General features: G+C 41.5%; 1 protein-coding gene across 1 annotated transcript in view; it reads left to right on the top strand.

Annotated features, from left to right (window-relative positions):
• SLC12A4 (solute carrier family 12 member 4) overlaps nucleotides 1-14,945 on the top strand; it is a 38,142-nt gene that overhangs the window by 1,676 nt on the left and 21,521 nt on the right. Inside the window, exons 2-4 of the mRNA XM_039353486.1 lie at nucleotides 11,729-11,820; nucleotides 13,899-14,030; nucleotides 14,534-14,680. Coding sequence (XP_039209420.1) covers nucleotides 11,729-11,820; nucleotides 13,899-14,030; nucleotides 14,534-14,680 — 371 coding nt within the window. The remainder of the gene's footprint in view (nucleotides 1-11,728; nucleotides 11,821-13,898; nucleotides 14,031-14,533; nucleotides 14,681-14,945) is intronic.

Here is a 14,945-nt window from a genome sequence, read left to right as displayed (position 1 = left end):
ACAAAAGTTGTGGTGGTAGGTTGTGAACTTCCTGTGTATTGTGTGCCTTAAAGTAGATAATCCCAAAGGGGGGAGAGTTCCCCCATCTTTCTTTCCTCATTAATGAAAGACATTAGGGATCTGCTAAATTGACTGATTTTTTTGTTTGTTTGTTTTGTTTCCAAGCCATGCTGTTTGGGGCATTTTTTGGTTATAAATCGTCTGAATTTTACACAACCCTAAAAGAAAATCTTGAGTTAGACCATACCCAGTACGGGTAGTCCTTGACTTGGGACCAGAATCTCCATTGCTAAGCAATGAGGCTCTTAAGTGAGTCGTGCCCAATTCTGTAACCTTTTTTTGGGGTGTGCCCTGGTTGTTGTGCAAATCACTGCAGTTGTTATGAGCCGTGTCATTGTTAAGCGAATCCGGTCTCACCCGTTGACTTTGCATGTTGGAAACAGATTGGGGAAATTGCAAAGGGTGATCACGTGACCCTTGGGATGCCGCAACTGTCATAAATACATGCCCGTTGCCAAGTGCCCCAGTTTTGATCACGTGACTGTGAGGATGCGGTGACGATTGTAAGTGTGAGGATGGCTGTAAGTCGCTTTTTTCACTGCTGTTGTAACTTTGAACGGTCCTTAGTCTTTTGTGGCAAAATTCGAAAGAACCAGTGTACTGTACCCATTATGGATGGATGGATGGATGGATGGATGGATGGATGGATGGATAGACAGATGATAGATAGATAGATAGATAGATAGATAGATAGATAGACAGATGACAGATAGATGATAGATAGATACAGATAATAGATAGACAGACAGATGGCAGATAGATAGATGATAGATAGATAGATAGATAGATAGATAGATAGATAGATAGATAGATAGATAGAGATAGATAGATAGATAGATAGATAGATAGATAGATAGATAGATAGATGATAGATACAGATGGTAGATAGATAAACAGATGACATATTTTTTTTCCGTTAAGTGACGTTCTACCATTGCTACACTGTGGTCTGAAATTCACAGAATTATCAACCCCTTTTAGCCACTTATCAAGAACTCGTGTTTTTCTTGGCTCCAACGCCAATATTTGGAATGCATGAAGAGCCGTGTCCTACCGTTGCTACATTTTGATCTGAAATACATTGGATTCTCAACCCCTTTTGCTCACTTATCAGAACCTCGTGTTCTTCTTGGCTCCATCTCCAGTATTTGGAATGCAAGAACACAACAAGACCTAAGGCCAATTTAGACAGGGAGAGGCATCATCAAATGATTATACAACACTGGAGAAATCAATTTATCTCCAGCACTGAATTGCTGATGTGTTCTCTTTGTCAATGTCTGAACTTGTTTTTCTTCAACAGCAGGACAAGAAAAATCATTCTCCAAAGCTATTTTTTTTTCTTTAGCATACAAATTTCCAAACCTTTCCTTTCCCATTTCAAACTTACACTATCTATAAAAATTAACAGAAGAACAACATTGGAAAGGACCTTGGGGATCTGCTAGTCCAACCTCCTGCTCAAGCAGGAGACCCCATAGTATTTCAGACAGGAGCTGTCCAGTCTCTTCTTAAAAGCCTCCAGTGATGAAGCATCCACAACTTCTGAAGGCAGGTTGTTCCACTGGTTAACTGTTCTCACTGTTAGGAAATTTCTCCTTGATTCCAGGTTGCTTCTCTCCTTGATTAGTTTCCACCCATTGCTTCCATATAAAGGTTGGTGTTTTTTTTAATGGTCCGCCAAGCTAAATCAAAGTATATCTTATCTGCACCTTATTTGCATGCCTGGAGATTCTGCTTGTCCTCACTTACTCTGGTCTAAACCAGAGTTGGGAAAATCTATTACTGAATGACAATTTCCACGTCTTAATCAGAAAGATAGTGTTAAGGGATACAAGAAGCTATAGTTTACTGGTAGTTATTTATGGGGAACAGTTTACCTGTTCCTGACATCAGCAGTAAACACCAGCTATATTCTTTTTTGGCCCTTCCTTTGTCCAATTTCCAGCCATTGTTCTTCATGGAGAATTCCTAGAAACTCCAACCTTCATACAATATTTATTCACTTCATATCCTGCCATTTCATTAGTAAATTATGAATGAGACGTGAACTGCCTAGAGTTCCTTGGAGAAACGGAATATGAAAGCTACCAATTTTAATGATATTTATGAAAATGGAGCAGAAATACCAGATTTAATTCATAAGTCACACTGCATTGAAGTATGGATCCATTTATGTTAGGCCAGAAGGTGTAAATCTTGGTTCTTTCTTTGCAGATCATGACTTATGAACGTTACGCAGATTCAGCCATTAGTGATTTACTCAGCACATCCTAGTTACAGGATAGAGCAATATATGTTCCACCAAACTTATCCTTCTTCTTTCTGCCAGACTTTTGGCTTAGGGTGAAGAACAGCCTGTGTGTTTGTTGAAGGATGGAAGTGGTGGTGCTTAATAATGACATAGTTTTGTCTAAATGGAAAAGGTAACATGTAATTTCCAGGCTGCAAATGCTCATTTCCCGGTGGTTGGGTAACTAGAGCATGGATTTGCTTTCCACCTGATGGATCACAACAGCTTAATGTTGCTTTTTTAATGCAGAAGAAGCCCCAGAGAAGGACTTTATAGAGTTGAGGGTCAATGAATTTACAAAGTTCTCCAGCAAACCTGGGGGGGGGGGGTCAGAGAGATTGGAGAGCGAAATTCTACAGAAAAGGACAACGAGAAACTTTCTCCTTTTTTTACAGTGTTTGTCAACCTTGACAATTTTAAGGCATGTGGACTTCAACTCCCAGAATTTCACAGCCAGCATTGCTGGCTGTGGAATTCTGGGAGTTGAAGTCCACATGCCTTAAAATTGTCAAGGTTGAGAAACAGTGTGGGACCTAACAAGACCCATAAAAGCCCTTAGGAGTTTCCTGTTGTTTCTTTTGAGATTTACTGGAAAAGTGGGAGACAGCTGAAGGCTGGAGAGATTACTGTCCTCAATAAAAGGCCTTCACACAGCCCTTGGCCAACTAACTCATCACACAAAAGAACTGCAAGAGGACATTTCTTTCCCCTCCTTTAAAACTTTTCAAAGGCAAATTCCGTCTTGTCACTGAAAAGAGAACTAGTAGAACAGTCCAGCCAGATAATGAACAATCTGGAATTAGTCATTTTTTCATTGTGGTTATTCTGAAACAAGATGCCTGGCATAGTTTTAAGCATTTTCGAAAAGGCTTGAGAATATTCTGAATTTGCTGGCAGCTATTTTTAAACATGTTGGTTTGCCGTTTTTATTTTCCCAAGCTCATGATTCCATTCTGCAGCACAAAAAAGGTCTTTATATAAAACAGTTTTGTATGATACAGGTCCTAAGTTTTACGTAACTCAAAAGCTGTTTTCGACTTAGGAAAAACAAACGTTGTTTATCATTTGTAATGCAGACATAAGTAACATTCTCATCTTAAACCTGTTTTTTGCAATTATCCCCCTCTGTTCTTTTCTCTGTTTTGTATCATAGTATTCTGAACTGAAAATGTACCTAATGGAGGAATGTGTTTCTCTAAATGTGCACCCTTGATCAAAATTGTATACTAGGAAGAAAATTGCTTGCCAAAAGATGTGCATTATTAGGGGAGGAAAACAGCAAAGAAGGCATAAAACACGGAGGATAAATGTGCAGGAGAGTACACTTGCATTTTGGCTGTGGATTGCACATTGTGGCAGAAACAGGACGGAGAGAAGTTTGAGAATGGATAAATGTGGCAAAATTATTTGCCTACCTGTACAAATCTCCTGTAGGGACTTTTTAAACTTTCCAGTGAAAGAGGCAGGCCTGAAACTTAGAGCCTGCTTTGGCCGGAGAGTTAAGGGAGAAAATATGATAAAATCTGCAATTCCCACTCTAAAATCTACTCCATCCCAAGGAATGGCCCAAACTCCATTCCAAGTGCATGGCCAACCAACAAAATTCAGAAGCCAGCACCACAGCCTGGTGTTAAGTCTTCCTGCAGAAAGGATGGAGAAAGTTAAGAGTTCCTACGTGTGAAATTTTTTGATAGAAATGTAAAGCTTCTGGTATTCTGCAGAAAATCGTGTATCTTCAGGCAATCTTTCTCTCAGAAACCACAAGCGAGGCGGGGATGTTATTAATCTGATTTGGGAGGCAGCCGCTGTTGATTTTGTCTCCCTGGTTGATTGCAGCTCTGTAATTTGGCTGGTGCTTGCCAAAGTGCTGGCATTGGCGTAATCAGGTCTGGGCTGACAAGAGATGGAAGGCTGGCCTTGTCAGCATGGAGGTCAAGTGGAATCAGATTTCCTTGTCCTTTAATCAATTTTTATTAGTCTGGGCTGCTGTTTACAAGTGATTAAAAGGCGCCAGTTTCTTATTCCGAGGACATAGTTGGCAGAATCTGCCTACAAACAGTGTTGGGCTGTTGAGCATTGGTGTACTCAGAACTAAAACTTAAGTGGAAGTTAATGAGGACACTTAGATCGGAAAGCTGGTTTTATGTTCCTTTAATATAACTGGAATGAGATACATCTCCCTCCCTCCCTCATCTTCCCTCCTTCCTTCCTCCTTCTCTCCCTCATTTTCCTTCTCTCCCTCCCCCTCCCTGCTTCCTTCCTTCCTTCCTTCCTTCCTTCCTTCCTTCCCTCCTTCTTCCCTCCCTCCCTCCTTCCCTCCCTCCCTCTTCTCTTTCCTTCCTTCCTTCCTTCCTTCCTTTCTTTTTTCTTTCTTTCTTTCATTCTTCTTTCTTTCTTTCTCCCCTTCATTCAATCAATTTCTATACTACCCTCTCATCTAAGTGACTCTGGGCAGTTTACAACATCACAATAGAACCATATAAATGCATGAACAAAATCACAGATTAAAAACAGATTAAAATGTACAAATAAAGATAAAAAAAATAAGTTAAAATTTTGAAAAGGGGGCAGGTTAACACAGGCGTGGTTGACCCAAAGAGCCCTGTCTGGGCAAGAGACAAGATTTAAACTCCGAGCCTTTGCTGTACAGGTTGGTCTCTTGTAGCAGCAACCAGAGTTCATGCTCCCAAAAAAATTGCACAGTCCATATGCGCACCAACATACACAAAGGGAGGTGATTACTTTTTAATGAATAGCTTAAACCTGGAGATTTGCAGCAATAAACCCAAGGCTAAGTGGAAATTAAGGCCCTTTGCCAATCTGCAAAATATGGCTGGACGCACCATAAAGTTATTCTTCTAATTTCTTTCCCCTCTTCACCAGTTAATTTCCTGTTCTCCTCCCCTTTAATATTCATTATTTCCTTTGATAACCGAAATGCAGCAGGATGGGAGACCCAGGGGAAGTCCAGCACAATAATTCCAAGTAGTGGTAAGTGCTTTTCAGATGCTGGGATTGAGCGAACAGGCGAGAAATCTTGGCAACAGATTTTCAAACGTTTCCTCGTTTTACTGCACGGGGTTTACTTGCAAGAGTCTGCTAGATACATGACAGGGAATCTGATCCAGAATTCTTGGTCTTTTCATCTTTGGATTTGGCCGGGACAGCCCTTCCCAATTTGATGCCTTTATACGATTTGGATCTACTGCCTTCCTTGAAGTTGGCATTTGGAAGAGAGAAGCAAAAAATGAACCAAGTCCTGGTTCAATCTCCTTCACGTCTTGCTTTTAAGAATGTGAAGTAGTTCCTCCTTTTAAGGCAGGAAGAAGAGCCTCCAGCTCCAAGATTTTCATTTAAATGTAGTCAGAATAATCGAGTTGGAAGGGACCGGTGGAGACTTTCTAGTCCAGGGCTTTTCAACCAGTGGTACGGGTACCACCTGTGGCACACTGGCACCCGGCAGGTGGTACGTGACCATCCTAGAAAAGTGGTAGCAGGGGAGGGGAATGAGCTGAACCGTTGGCACCACCGCACCAGCGAGAGATGGCTGGAGCTGCAGGGCTGTCAGGACTCAGCGGAAGCGCTAGGATCAGTGCCAGTCTCCAGCTGGAGCTTGGCGCTGATCCTGGCGCTTCTGCTGAGCCCAGAAGTGCCGATCAGCTGGAATGTTTCAGCATCTCCAGGGTCTTGTGATTTACATTCAGATGCTTGGCAACTGATTCATATTTATGACGGTCACACTGTCCCAGGGTCATGTGAAGTGACCAAAACCTGCTGCAACCACCCAGCAGATGGGGGGGGGATAAAAACCAAACACCCCTCCATCTCACTCCCGCTGCCAATCCTCAACAGAAATGGTCACAACAATGAAAACCTCGGACAGGAGGAAGAGCGCGGCCGGGCGGGCAGGCAGGTGTCTTGCTCAGTTGTGGCTTGGGGGGAACTTTTTTCAGTGTCATTGTAACTTCGAATAGTCACTAAGTCAAGGACTACCTGTACTTTATCACTTTTTTCCTTTTTTTTTTTTTTGGTCATCACGTTTTTGACACCTTGCTAGGCGACTGGTGGTACTAGATGTTGCCATATCCTAAAAGTGGTACAATGGGTGAAAAGGTTGAAAAGCCCTGTTCTAGTCCAACCACCTGTTCTAGCAGGAGATCCTATTGCCATTTCAGACAAATGACCTTCCAATCTCTTCTTGAAAACCTCCAGTGTGGGATTACCCACAACTTCTGGAGACAACACATTCTACTGGCTAATTGTTCCCACTGTCAGGAAATTTCTCCTTAGCTCTAAATTGCTTCTCTCCTTGATTAGTTTCCATCCGTTGCTTCTTGTCCTGCATTCAGGTGCTTTGGAAAATAGGTCACTCCCCCTTCTTTGTGGCAGCCCCTCAAATATTGAAAAACTGCTATCATGTCACCCCTGGTCCTTCTTTTCACTGATAAGACATACCCAGTTCCTACCACCATTCTTCAAATGTTTTAGCCTCTAGTCCTTGACCTATCACCAAAATTTATGTGGCTGAGCAAGGCGGTTATTAAGCGAGTCACGCTCTGTTTTATCTTTTTTCCCATGGCTGTTAAGTGAATTGGGTGGTCATTAATCAAATGTGGCTTCTCCCATTGATTTTATTTGTCGGAAACTTATTGAGAATATCACAAATGTTGATCACATGACATTGCAACCATCCTAAATACATACCGATTGCTGAGTGCTTGAATTTTGATCCTGTGATCCGGGGGATGTCTCAATGGTTGTAAATAAGAGGACTAGTCATAAGTCATCTTTCTCCCATCCTGTTGCAACCTCAAATGGTTGCTAAACAAATGGTTTTAAGTCCAGGATTACCTGTATTCTACACTCCTTTGTTCATTGTTTATCTTCGCCTCAATATCAACTGTAGTTATAATTCATATCGTTTGAATTGAAATGCTTTACTTTTTGTGACTGAGTGTCTACATTTTAAATTCTTAGTCCTCCAGGAGTTGTAATTATACAGGTAGTCCCAGAACAGCATACTCCCCTTCTTTTCCTAGATCTGAAGGATCAAGGTTCCACTTCATATTTACATTTGAAAAAGCAGGGAATGGGCGCCAATTGTTTTACTGTGCCCTGTTAATTCTTTCAGAGGGCTGACTTGTTGAGGCTTGCTGTGGCATATTTCAAATTGCTGTTTGTTGAAATAGGAGACTGAGACTGGTGTCTACCAAAAGTGCCTATGGAAATTCTCAGTCATCCAGATCATGGTTGTCCCAAAGGTACTTTTTCAAAAGGCAGCTGGGCTTCGTATGCTTTTTTCTTGAAGATGTTTCACTTCTCATCCAAAAATGAAAAAAAGCTTCTTCAATGAGAAATCAAACATCTTCAAGGAAAAAAACAAAGAAAGTCCAGTTGCCTTTAAAAAAAAAAGCAGCTTTGGGATATCTACTAAAAAGGGTGCCGGAACTAACTCCAGCTGCCCTCTTTAATGCTATGAAAAAAAATTCTGCTTCCCCATAAAAACAGAGTTGCTTCCCATCATCAAATGATGAATGGTTGAGGGAGATAGGTTTGTGTAGTAGCCTATTAAAAAGGATGGGGGTGGATGGGACACAATAGCTGTTGTAGAGAAGGATGGGGGTGGACGTGTTCTCCAAAGCACCAGAGGACAGGACAAGAAGCGACAGGTGGAAACTTGTTAAAGGGAGATTCAAACTAGAAGTAAGGAGAACTTTTCTGACAGTGAGAACAATGGATGGAACAGCTTGTCTACTAGTGTTGTGGGTGCCCCATCACTGGAGGTTTTTAAAAACAGAAGGGACAGCCATTTAACTGGGATGGCGTAAGGCTCCTGCCTTGAGAATGGTTGGACTAGAAGACCTTTGAGATTCATTCCAGGCCTATGAAAATCTATTTCCCAGCTCCATTAGCTTGTTGTATTCCCATTTACTGATCAATACAGTGAAGCTGTAGCACCAGAGAGCAGAATAGATTATCCAGGGGAAGTACCCAATTACGTCTGTCTTCCTTGTTCTCAGCAACACGATGGCGTTTTACATATCTACATACAACGTGATTTCAAGGGCTGGGTGAATAAGATAGAATGTCAGAGAATAGGAAGGAATTCCTATTAACAGGTAAGGTTATTCCTTGACTTCCCATCATAATTTTGAGGCTCCCCTTGCATTTTAGGTAGGACCTAAAATGGACAACCTATAAAGTGAATAGACTGGACGTTCTTTTTAATTGCCTTTCCATCTTTTAGGAATGTTTAATTTCATGAAGTTAGGCAATAACCAAATAAATGGATTCTGTCTAGGCAAAGCAAATGTTGGTGGATGAACTGTGAGCCAGATCTAAAACCAGAACTACTTTTTTTTAGTTTTGCTGAGAAATAAGATGAATGCATACAAGTTTTCAACAGAGTTAAAAATGCTGCTAAATTGGAAACGCCCTGTGTATTTTTCCCTTAAGACAAAAATATTATAGGAAAGATACGTACTGTTAATCCATCAAAATATGTACAAGTGCTTTGGTGCAAATTATGTGAAAGAAGAAAGCCCAGTGTTATGTAAAATAAAGCTAAAACTTTTTTTGAACATGACTCTGGGATATAGTTCTCTGTGATATAAAATCATAAAACCAAGATCAAATAAACTAGTTTGGAATGGATCCAGTTATACATATGTGTGAAATCAAACAATAATTCCTTCCTCATCTTTTGTCTGGGGCAAATTGGAACTTGCTGTGACAGTTTATTAGGACAACAGCTTATTAAGACAATATACGGCTTGTGTTTGGTTGCAGTTTGAATTGGCAAGTAATGTGATGATTTGTCTGGAAGCAGTGGGAGGAAAAGAGGAAGCCAGAATATTGAATGAGAGACTGAGGGAAGAGGCGATATGTATGTTAGAAGGTTGCTTGTGACACATCGTGGCTGGTGGGACAGGTTGTACCCTCCCTCTTAGTCCATGTGAAATTTTAAGAATATATTAATATTCCATTGTAATAATCCATTTTTGTTAAAAACAGTGTTGGAAGGAGCAGAGGATTTGTTCATGGGGGTGTTAACTGAGTTTTCGATTATCAAGTTTAGGACAAAAGCCTGGAGCTGTTGGGAATTGATTGGCCTCTTCCGGTTGACAAAATTCAATATGGTTCGTGATAAAGTTCTTGACCTCGTCTGACTTGGCAGAAATACAAACTTTGCTGTTGAAATCATTGGTTTGACTTCCACGAGGAAGGTGTTGCCTTTAGCTCTCTGCTTCCAAGGCTTTCCAATTCTCCCGAAAATTGGAAGGTACCCTACAAAAAGGGTTCTTGGCCTTCGCCAACAGGGTTGGCAAAGTGTACCTGGCTAATTTTTTTTCTCCTTATTCCAAACTCTCAGGTGTATGTTAGAATTGAGCAGAAGATGCTAAAAGGTACAAAGAGATGTGTTTCTATTTCATTAGTCAAATGCTTTCCTGTTGGCAGTGAAATATGCCTGGTAACCCTAATGGTTGTAAACCTTCCTTTTTTTTGCCCAAGTTGCAATTGTCCATAGCACTGTGAACAAATAAATTAGAGAGGGGGGGGGGAATGCATTTCGAAAGAAATGAAAACTTGGGTACCACATTTTCCCAACTCAGTGTTCTCAAAGTCAGGGCTTTTCAACCTTTTCACCCATTGTACCACTTTTAGGATATGGCAGTATCCGAGTACCACCAGTCGCCTACCAAAGTGTCAAAAACTTGATGACCAAAAAAAAAAAAAAAGTGATAAACTACAGGTAGTCCTCGACTTACAATAGTTCGCTTAGTGACTATTCGAAGTTACAATGGCACTGAAAAAAGTGCCTCCCAAGCCACAGCCCAGCAAATCACCTGCCTGCCCACTCAGCGGCGCTCTTCCTCCTGTCCGAGGTTTTCATTGTTGTGAACATTTCTGTTGAGTGGGAGGGTGTTTGGTTTTTATTCCCCCCGTCTGCTGGGTGGTTGCAGCAGGTTTTGGTCACTTCACATGACCCTGGGACACTGTGACCATCATAAATATGAATCAGTTGCCAAGCATCTGAATGGAAATCACAAGACCCTGGAGAGGCTGATCAGCGCTTCTTCTGGGCTCAGCAGAAGCGCCAGGATCAGTGCCGAGCTCCAGCTGGAGCCTGGGGCTGATCCTGGCATTTCTGCTGAGTCCTGACAGCCCTGCAGCTCCAGCCATCTCTCGCTCAGGCTTGTGTGGTGCTGCCACCGGTTCAGCTCATTCCCCTCCCCTGCTACCACTTTTCTAGGATGGTCGTGTACCACCTGCCAGGTGCCCATGTACCACAGGTGGTACCCGTACCACTGGTTGAAAAGCCTTGCTCAAAGTATTCGAAGACTACAACTTAGAAGAATCCCCAGGCCAGTTGCTGACCATGGAATTTGAGTTTTGGAAGGCACAGAGGCAGCCATCTGGACAGTAGAAAGTTAATGAGCTGGAACAATATGAAGAGCCCAGAGTTCTTGGAATTTTAAATGAAGGTGATCTTAGGAAAGAAAAAGCATCACTGCTTTGATACTCTATTTTTCGCAGGGACGATCACAGTTCTTCTAATGTTGCAATGGCTACCTCCTGCTATTTTCATAATTCATTAGACCACTTGATGGTTCTTCATGGAATGCTGGTCTTCTTCAGGAACTGAAATTCTAGAGAGCATCTCCAGAGTTGCTGGGGGTGGAGGGTGGGATGGAGAACTGCTCAGAGTTTCTGAAAATTCAGTGGAAAAGAAAGGAGGAGGAGGAGGAAGAGGAGGAGGGGGAGGAGGAGGAGGAGGAGGAAGAGGAGAAGAAGATAAAGGTAAAGATAGATAAAATCAGGTAAAGAAATGTTTGCAAGCAAACAACCAACTTCACAGAGCACCAAGAACTCCAGACAGTTCCTGAAAATAAACATTTTATATTTTGATATTAATTGGCTTGATATTATACCATAACTTTATAATAGTATTATTAATTCTTTGTATTACTGTTTATTTTTATTTTTACTGATAACATTTCAATGGATAAATTTTGATTTATTGCAAATGTACGATATGTATTGAATGTAACGCTAGTAAGCTTTTTGGAGTTTTATGATTGAAGAGACCTAGAAGCTTTTAATAAATAAATTTTCTAATAGCCATCAAATAGAAAACCAGAAATGATTTGGGTTATATAAAGGCAAATCCTTTTTTGACACTTTAAGTTGGCTGTCAAGCCATGCCTTATAAACAAGCAGGGAAGCCACCAATAATCCCAAAATGATCGGTGATAATCCAATTTACAGCACTGTAAAATGCAGCGGAGGGATTGTTCCCTTGGCTCCCCTTTCTCAGAATTCTCCTGAACTTCCCTCCTGAAATGACGTCCACTCTTATTCCTCTTTCTACAGGACATGGAAATCATAAGGAAAGTAGCCCCTTCCTCAACACGCCAGATCAAGGCAAAGGAGATTACTATGACCGAAACTTGGCTTTATTTGAGGTAACGATGACGCTTGAAATTTCATTTTTGGTCAATTTTTCAGCTTTCTAGAATGCTCAGTTTGGCCCTTGTCCAACGAGTTTGAAGGACATCAAGGAGGTCCTGATCCCTTCAAACCGTAGAGCTTTTTCTCTCGTGCTTTCAGTTCCTTAACTAATCGTACAAAGATGTGCATATACTCTCAGCATCCATAATAAATGTTTTCAGAAAAAAAAAATGATCTAAAACAAAAAATATTGATCTAAATTAAAAAAAAAATCAAGGCTAGGGTCACAACTCTGCGATTGAAGGCCTGCTCTTTATGTGCATTGCATGTGCATATAAATTAGGAAATAATGTGTAACTCATGTTCTTATCATTACTTGGTAGTACTCTTTACTATAATGTGCTCTACACAAGGCTACCTTTAAAGACTAGGTGGAAACTTGTACAGTTGGTACATCTACTAGTTGTTTTTTCTTCTAGTCAAGTCCCTGCAGTACTGTTGCCAAGGTTTTTCAAAATTGTTTGCCATTGCCTCCTTCCTAGGGCTGAGAAAAAGAGACTGGCTCAAGGCCACCGAGTTGGCTTTGTGGCTAAAATGAGACCACGGCTCATGGTCTCCTGGTAGCTACGCATGAAAAAATATTTTATATTGGAAAAATGTAATCATGAGGAATGTTGGCAATAAATCTGCAGTAGAATGGATCACCAAAGATCCGTGATTGATTTTTTTTTAAATTTCCTAAAAATAATGACTCACCACGAGGAACTAGTTTACCCTGGCAGTTATAAATATACCAATTTGATTGTAATCCCTCTGAAACAGGCTAGAAAATGTTCAAAGTATACCGTGTCATTTTAAAGGGATGTGGTGTGATCCATGAATCAGTTTTATGGTTATATCTGTTTGTAGAAGAAGATAGACTGTATTTCAGCTCTGTGGTTCCTTTGTCGTCTTCTTGAATCTCGGGCAGTACTTGTCGAGCTTAGCAAGCTGAAGATAAATGGATTTAATATCTCAGCTGGCTGGGGGATTCTGGGAGTTGACATATACCCATCTTCATGTTGCCAAGCTTGAGAAACACTGCTCCAGTGTTTTGTTGTGGAACTTTGGTTCGCATCATAGTAGAGCATCAGTGCCTGGATACGAGCTCAGAAAAGAGAATTGGGTTATCCATGGGATGAGATGAGCATGTCTTACAAAAACTCCTGGGAAGATGGCTGCTCACAGGTTTGGGATTTGACTCTTGATGTTATCCTAGCTGACTGAAATAGAGGATTGTAGGTGTAGCTTAATATGGAAGGAGAGGAAGCTGCTATATTGGACATGATCCAAGGCTCCAGAGCAGAATTCTGGGAGTTGAAGTCCAATGTCTTAAAAGTTGCCAAGGTTGAGGACTCCTGGGGTAACAGATCATATTTAAACTCTGATTCTTAGGCTGGAACTGCCCAGGCGAGGATTAAAAATAAACAAACTGTTAGTTGATATGAAGGCATTTATAGAAAGAAAAATATATAAACCTAAGACGGATGTTTTCAGTTGCTTTTCTGGCTGGCCAGCTAGAATGATAGAAAACTGCCCAAATTCAGCATAATTCTCTCTCTCTCTCTCTCTCTCTCTCTCTCTCTCTCTCTCTCTCTCTCTCTCTCTCTCAAACGGTGTGTCTATCCTGTCTCATGGCATTTTTTAAAAAACAACAAGATGCTAGGCAGCCTGGTTACTTTGTGGGTAGCAATGAGATGCTCCATTTTGTGAATTCATTTCCATAGAGATGGCTACAGAGACATGCTGCTGTTGCCCAGCAGGTCTGCTTGGTTAGTTAGTCTTTTCAGAAGTTGGCTTGGTGTCAACATGGAATGTCCCTCTTCCTCTGGGCGGTCAAGCCCCCCTCAACTTTTGGTTTTGATTTTGCCTATTTTGTGGGAAATGCCAAGAAAGGAGGCCGACCTTGTACAACGGCAGTCGGTGGCTTTTAGGTTTTCCTTGAGAGAGCGCCATGTAAGATGCCTACAGGTGAAGCAGTGTAAGCTTTCCAGGACCGAAATGCTGAAATTTTACTGTTGACCAATGTATCCTTGCACTTTTCCCTTTGTAGGAAGAACTGGATATTCGCCCCAAAGTGTCTTCTTTATTGGGCAAATTGGTCAGCTACACAAACCTCACTCAAGGAGCCAAGGAACACGAAGAAGCAGAAAATGCCGAAGGCTCGAGAAGTAAAGTTTCAAAAGTATGTCGCTTTCTTCAGCTTGTGTTTGTGTTCAGTTTGTGTTTGTGAGGAGTCAACTTTGCAAGGCCCAGCCAGTCATTTGGATGGACAGTCTCTGAGGAATCCCATGAATTGGGACCAGTCCCTTGGTTGAATCCACAGGGGTTTACATGTGACCTTTAGAAGACAAGAACACGGTTTGGACTTAAAGGATTAATTTTTATCACAAGGGGTGACTGCTAGGCCAAGAGACATCTCTGGACAGAGGGGAATGGTGCTTGGGCCACAGTCTTGAAAGAACCCTGGTGGTGCAGTGGTTAGTAGTTCGATTCTCACCAGCTCAAGGTTGACTCAACCTTCCATCCTTCTGAGGTCAGTAAAATGAGGACCCAGATTGTTGGGGACAAATAGGTTGACTCTTTAAAGTGCTTATAGAGGGCTGTAAAGCACTGAAGTGGTATATAAGTCTAACTGCTATTGCTACATCATTCTACTTTGCTGAGATGACTTCTTCTCTTTTTCAGTCTCCCAGCATGGGAACCCTGATGGGTGTCTACCTGCCATGCATGCAGAATATTTTTGGGGTTATCCTCTTTCTTCGGCTGACGTGGATAGTGGGAATGGCAGGTGTCGTCCAGGCCTTCCTTATTGTCTTAATCTGCTGCTGCTGTGTGAGTACATGGCTTCAACATCCTTTAGATGCCACCTACTTTCTTGTCTTCCACCCATGCCGTGGGTTTTTATCCCGAATCTTCCCGATCGGCATATCTCAGTGTCCAAATTTATGGCTGGACGGATTCCAGCTGGTTGGATTTCCTCCCTACATTTTCCTTTTTTTACTAGAAACCTCAAGGCTTGCCAGATGCAAACTAGGACTCAACAAATTGGTTGGGTAAACATGTACTTAGAATCAAGGAATTCTATATCTGAAACTGA

Source organism: Crotalus tigris, unplaced genomic scaffold, assembly GCF_016545835.1.
Source record: "Crotalus tigris isolate CLP2741 ecotype Arizona unplaced genomic scaffold, ASM1654583v1 scf7180000018525.42219311030:4301911, whole genome shotgun sequence".
NCBI classification, from domain to species: Eukaryota; Metazoa; Chordata; class Lepidosauria; order Squamata; family Viperidae; genus Crotalus; species Crotalus tigris.
Note: the sequence above shows the minus strand (reverse complement) of the source record. Positions and strands in the feature narration are given on the sequence as shown.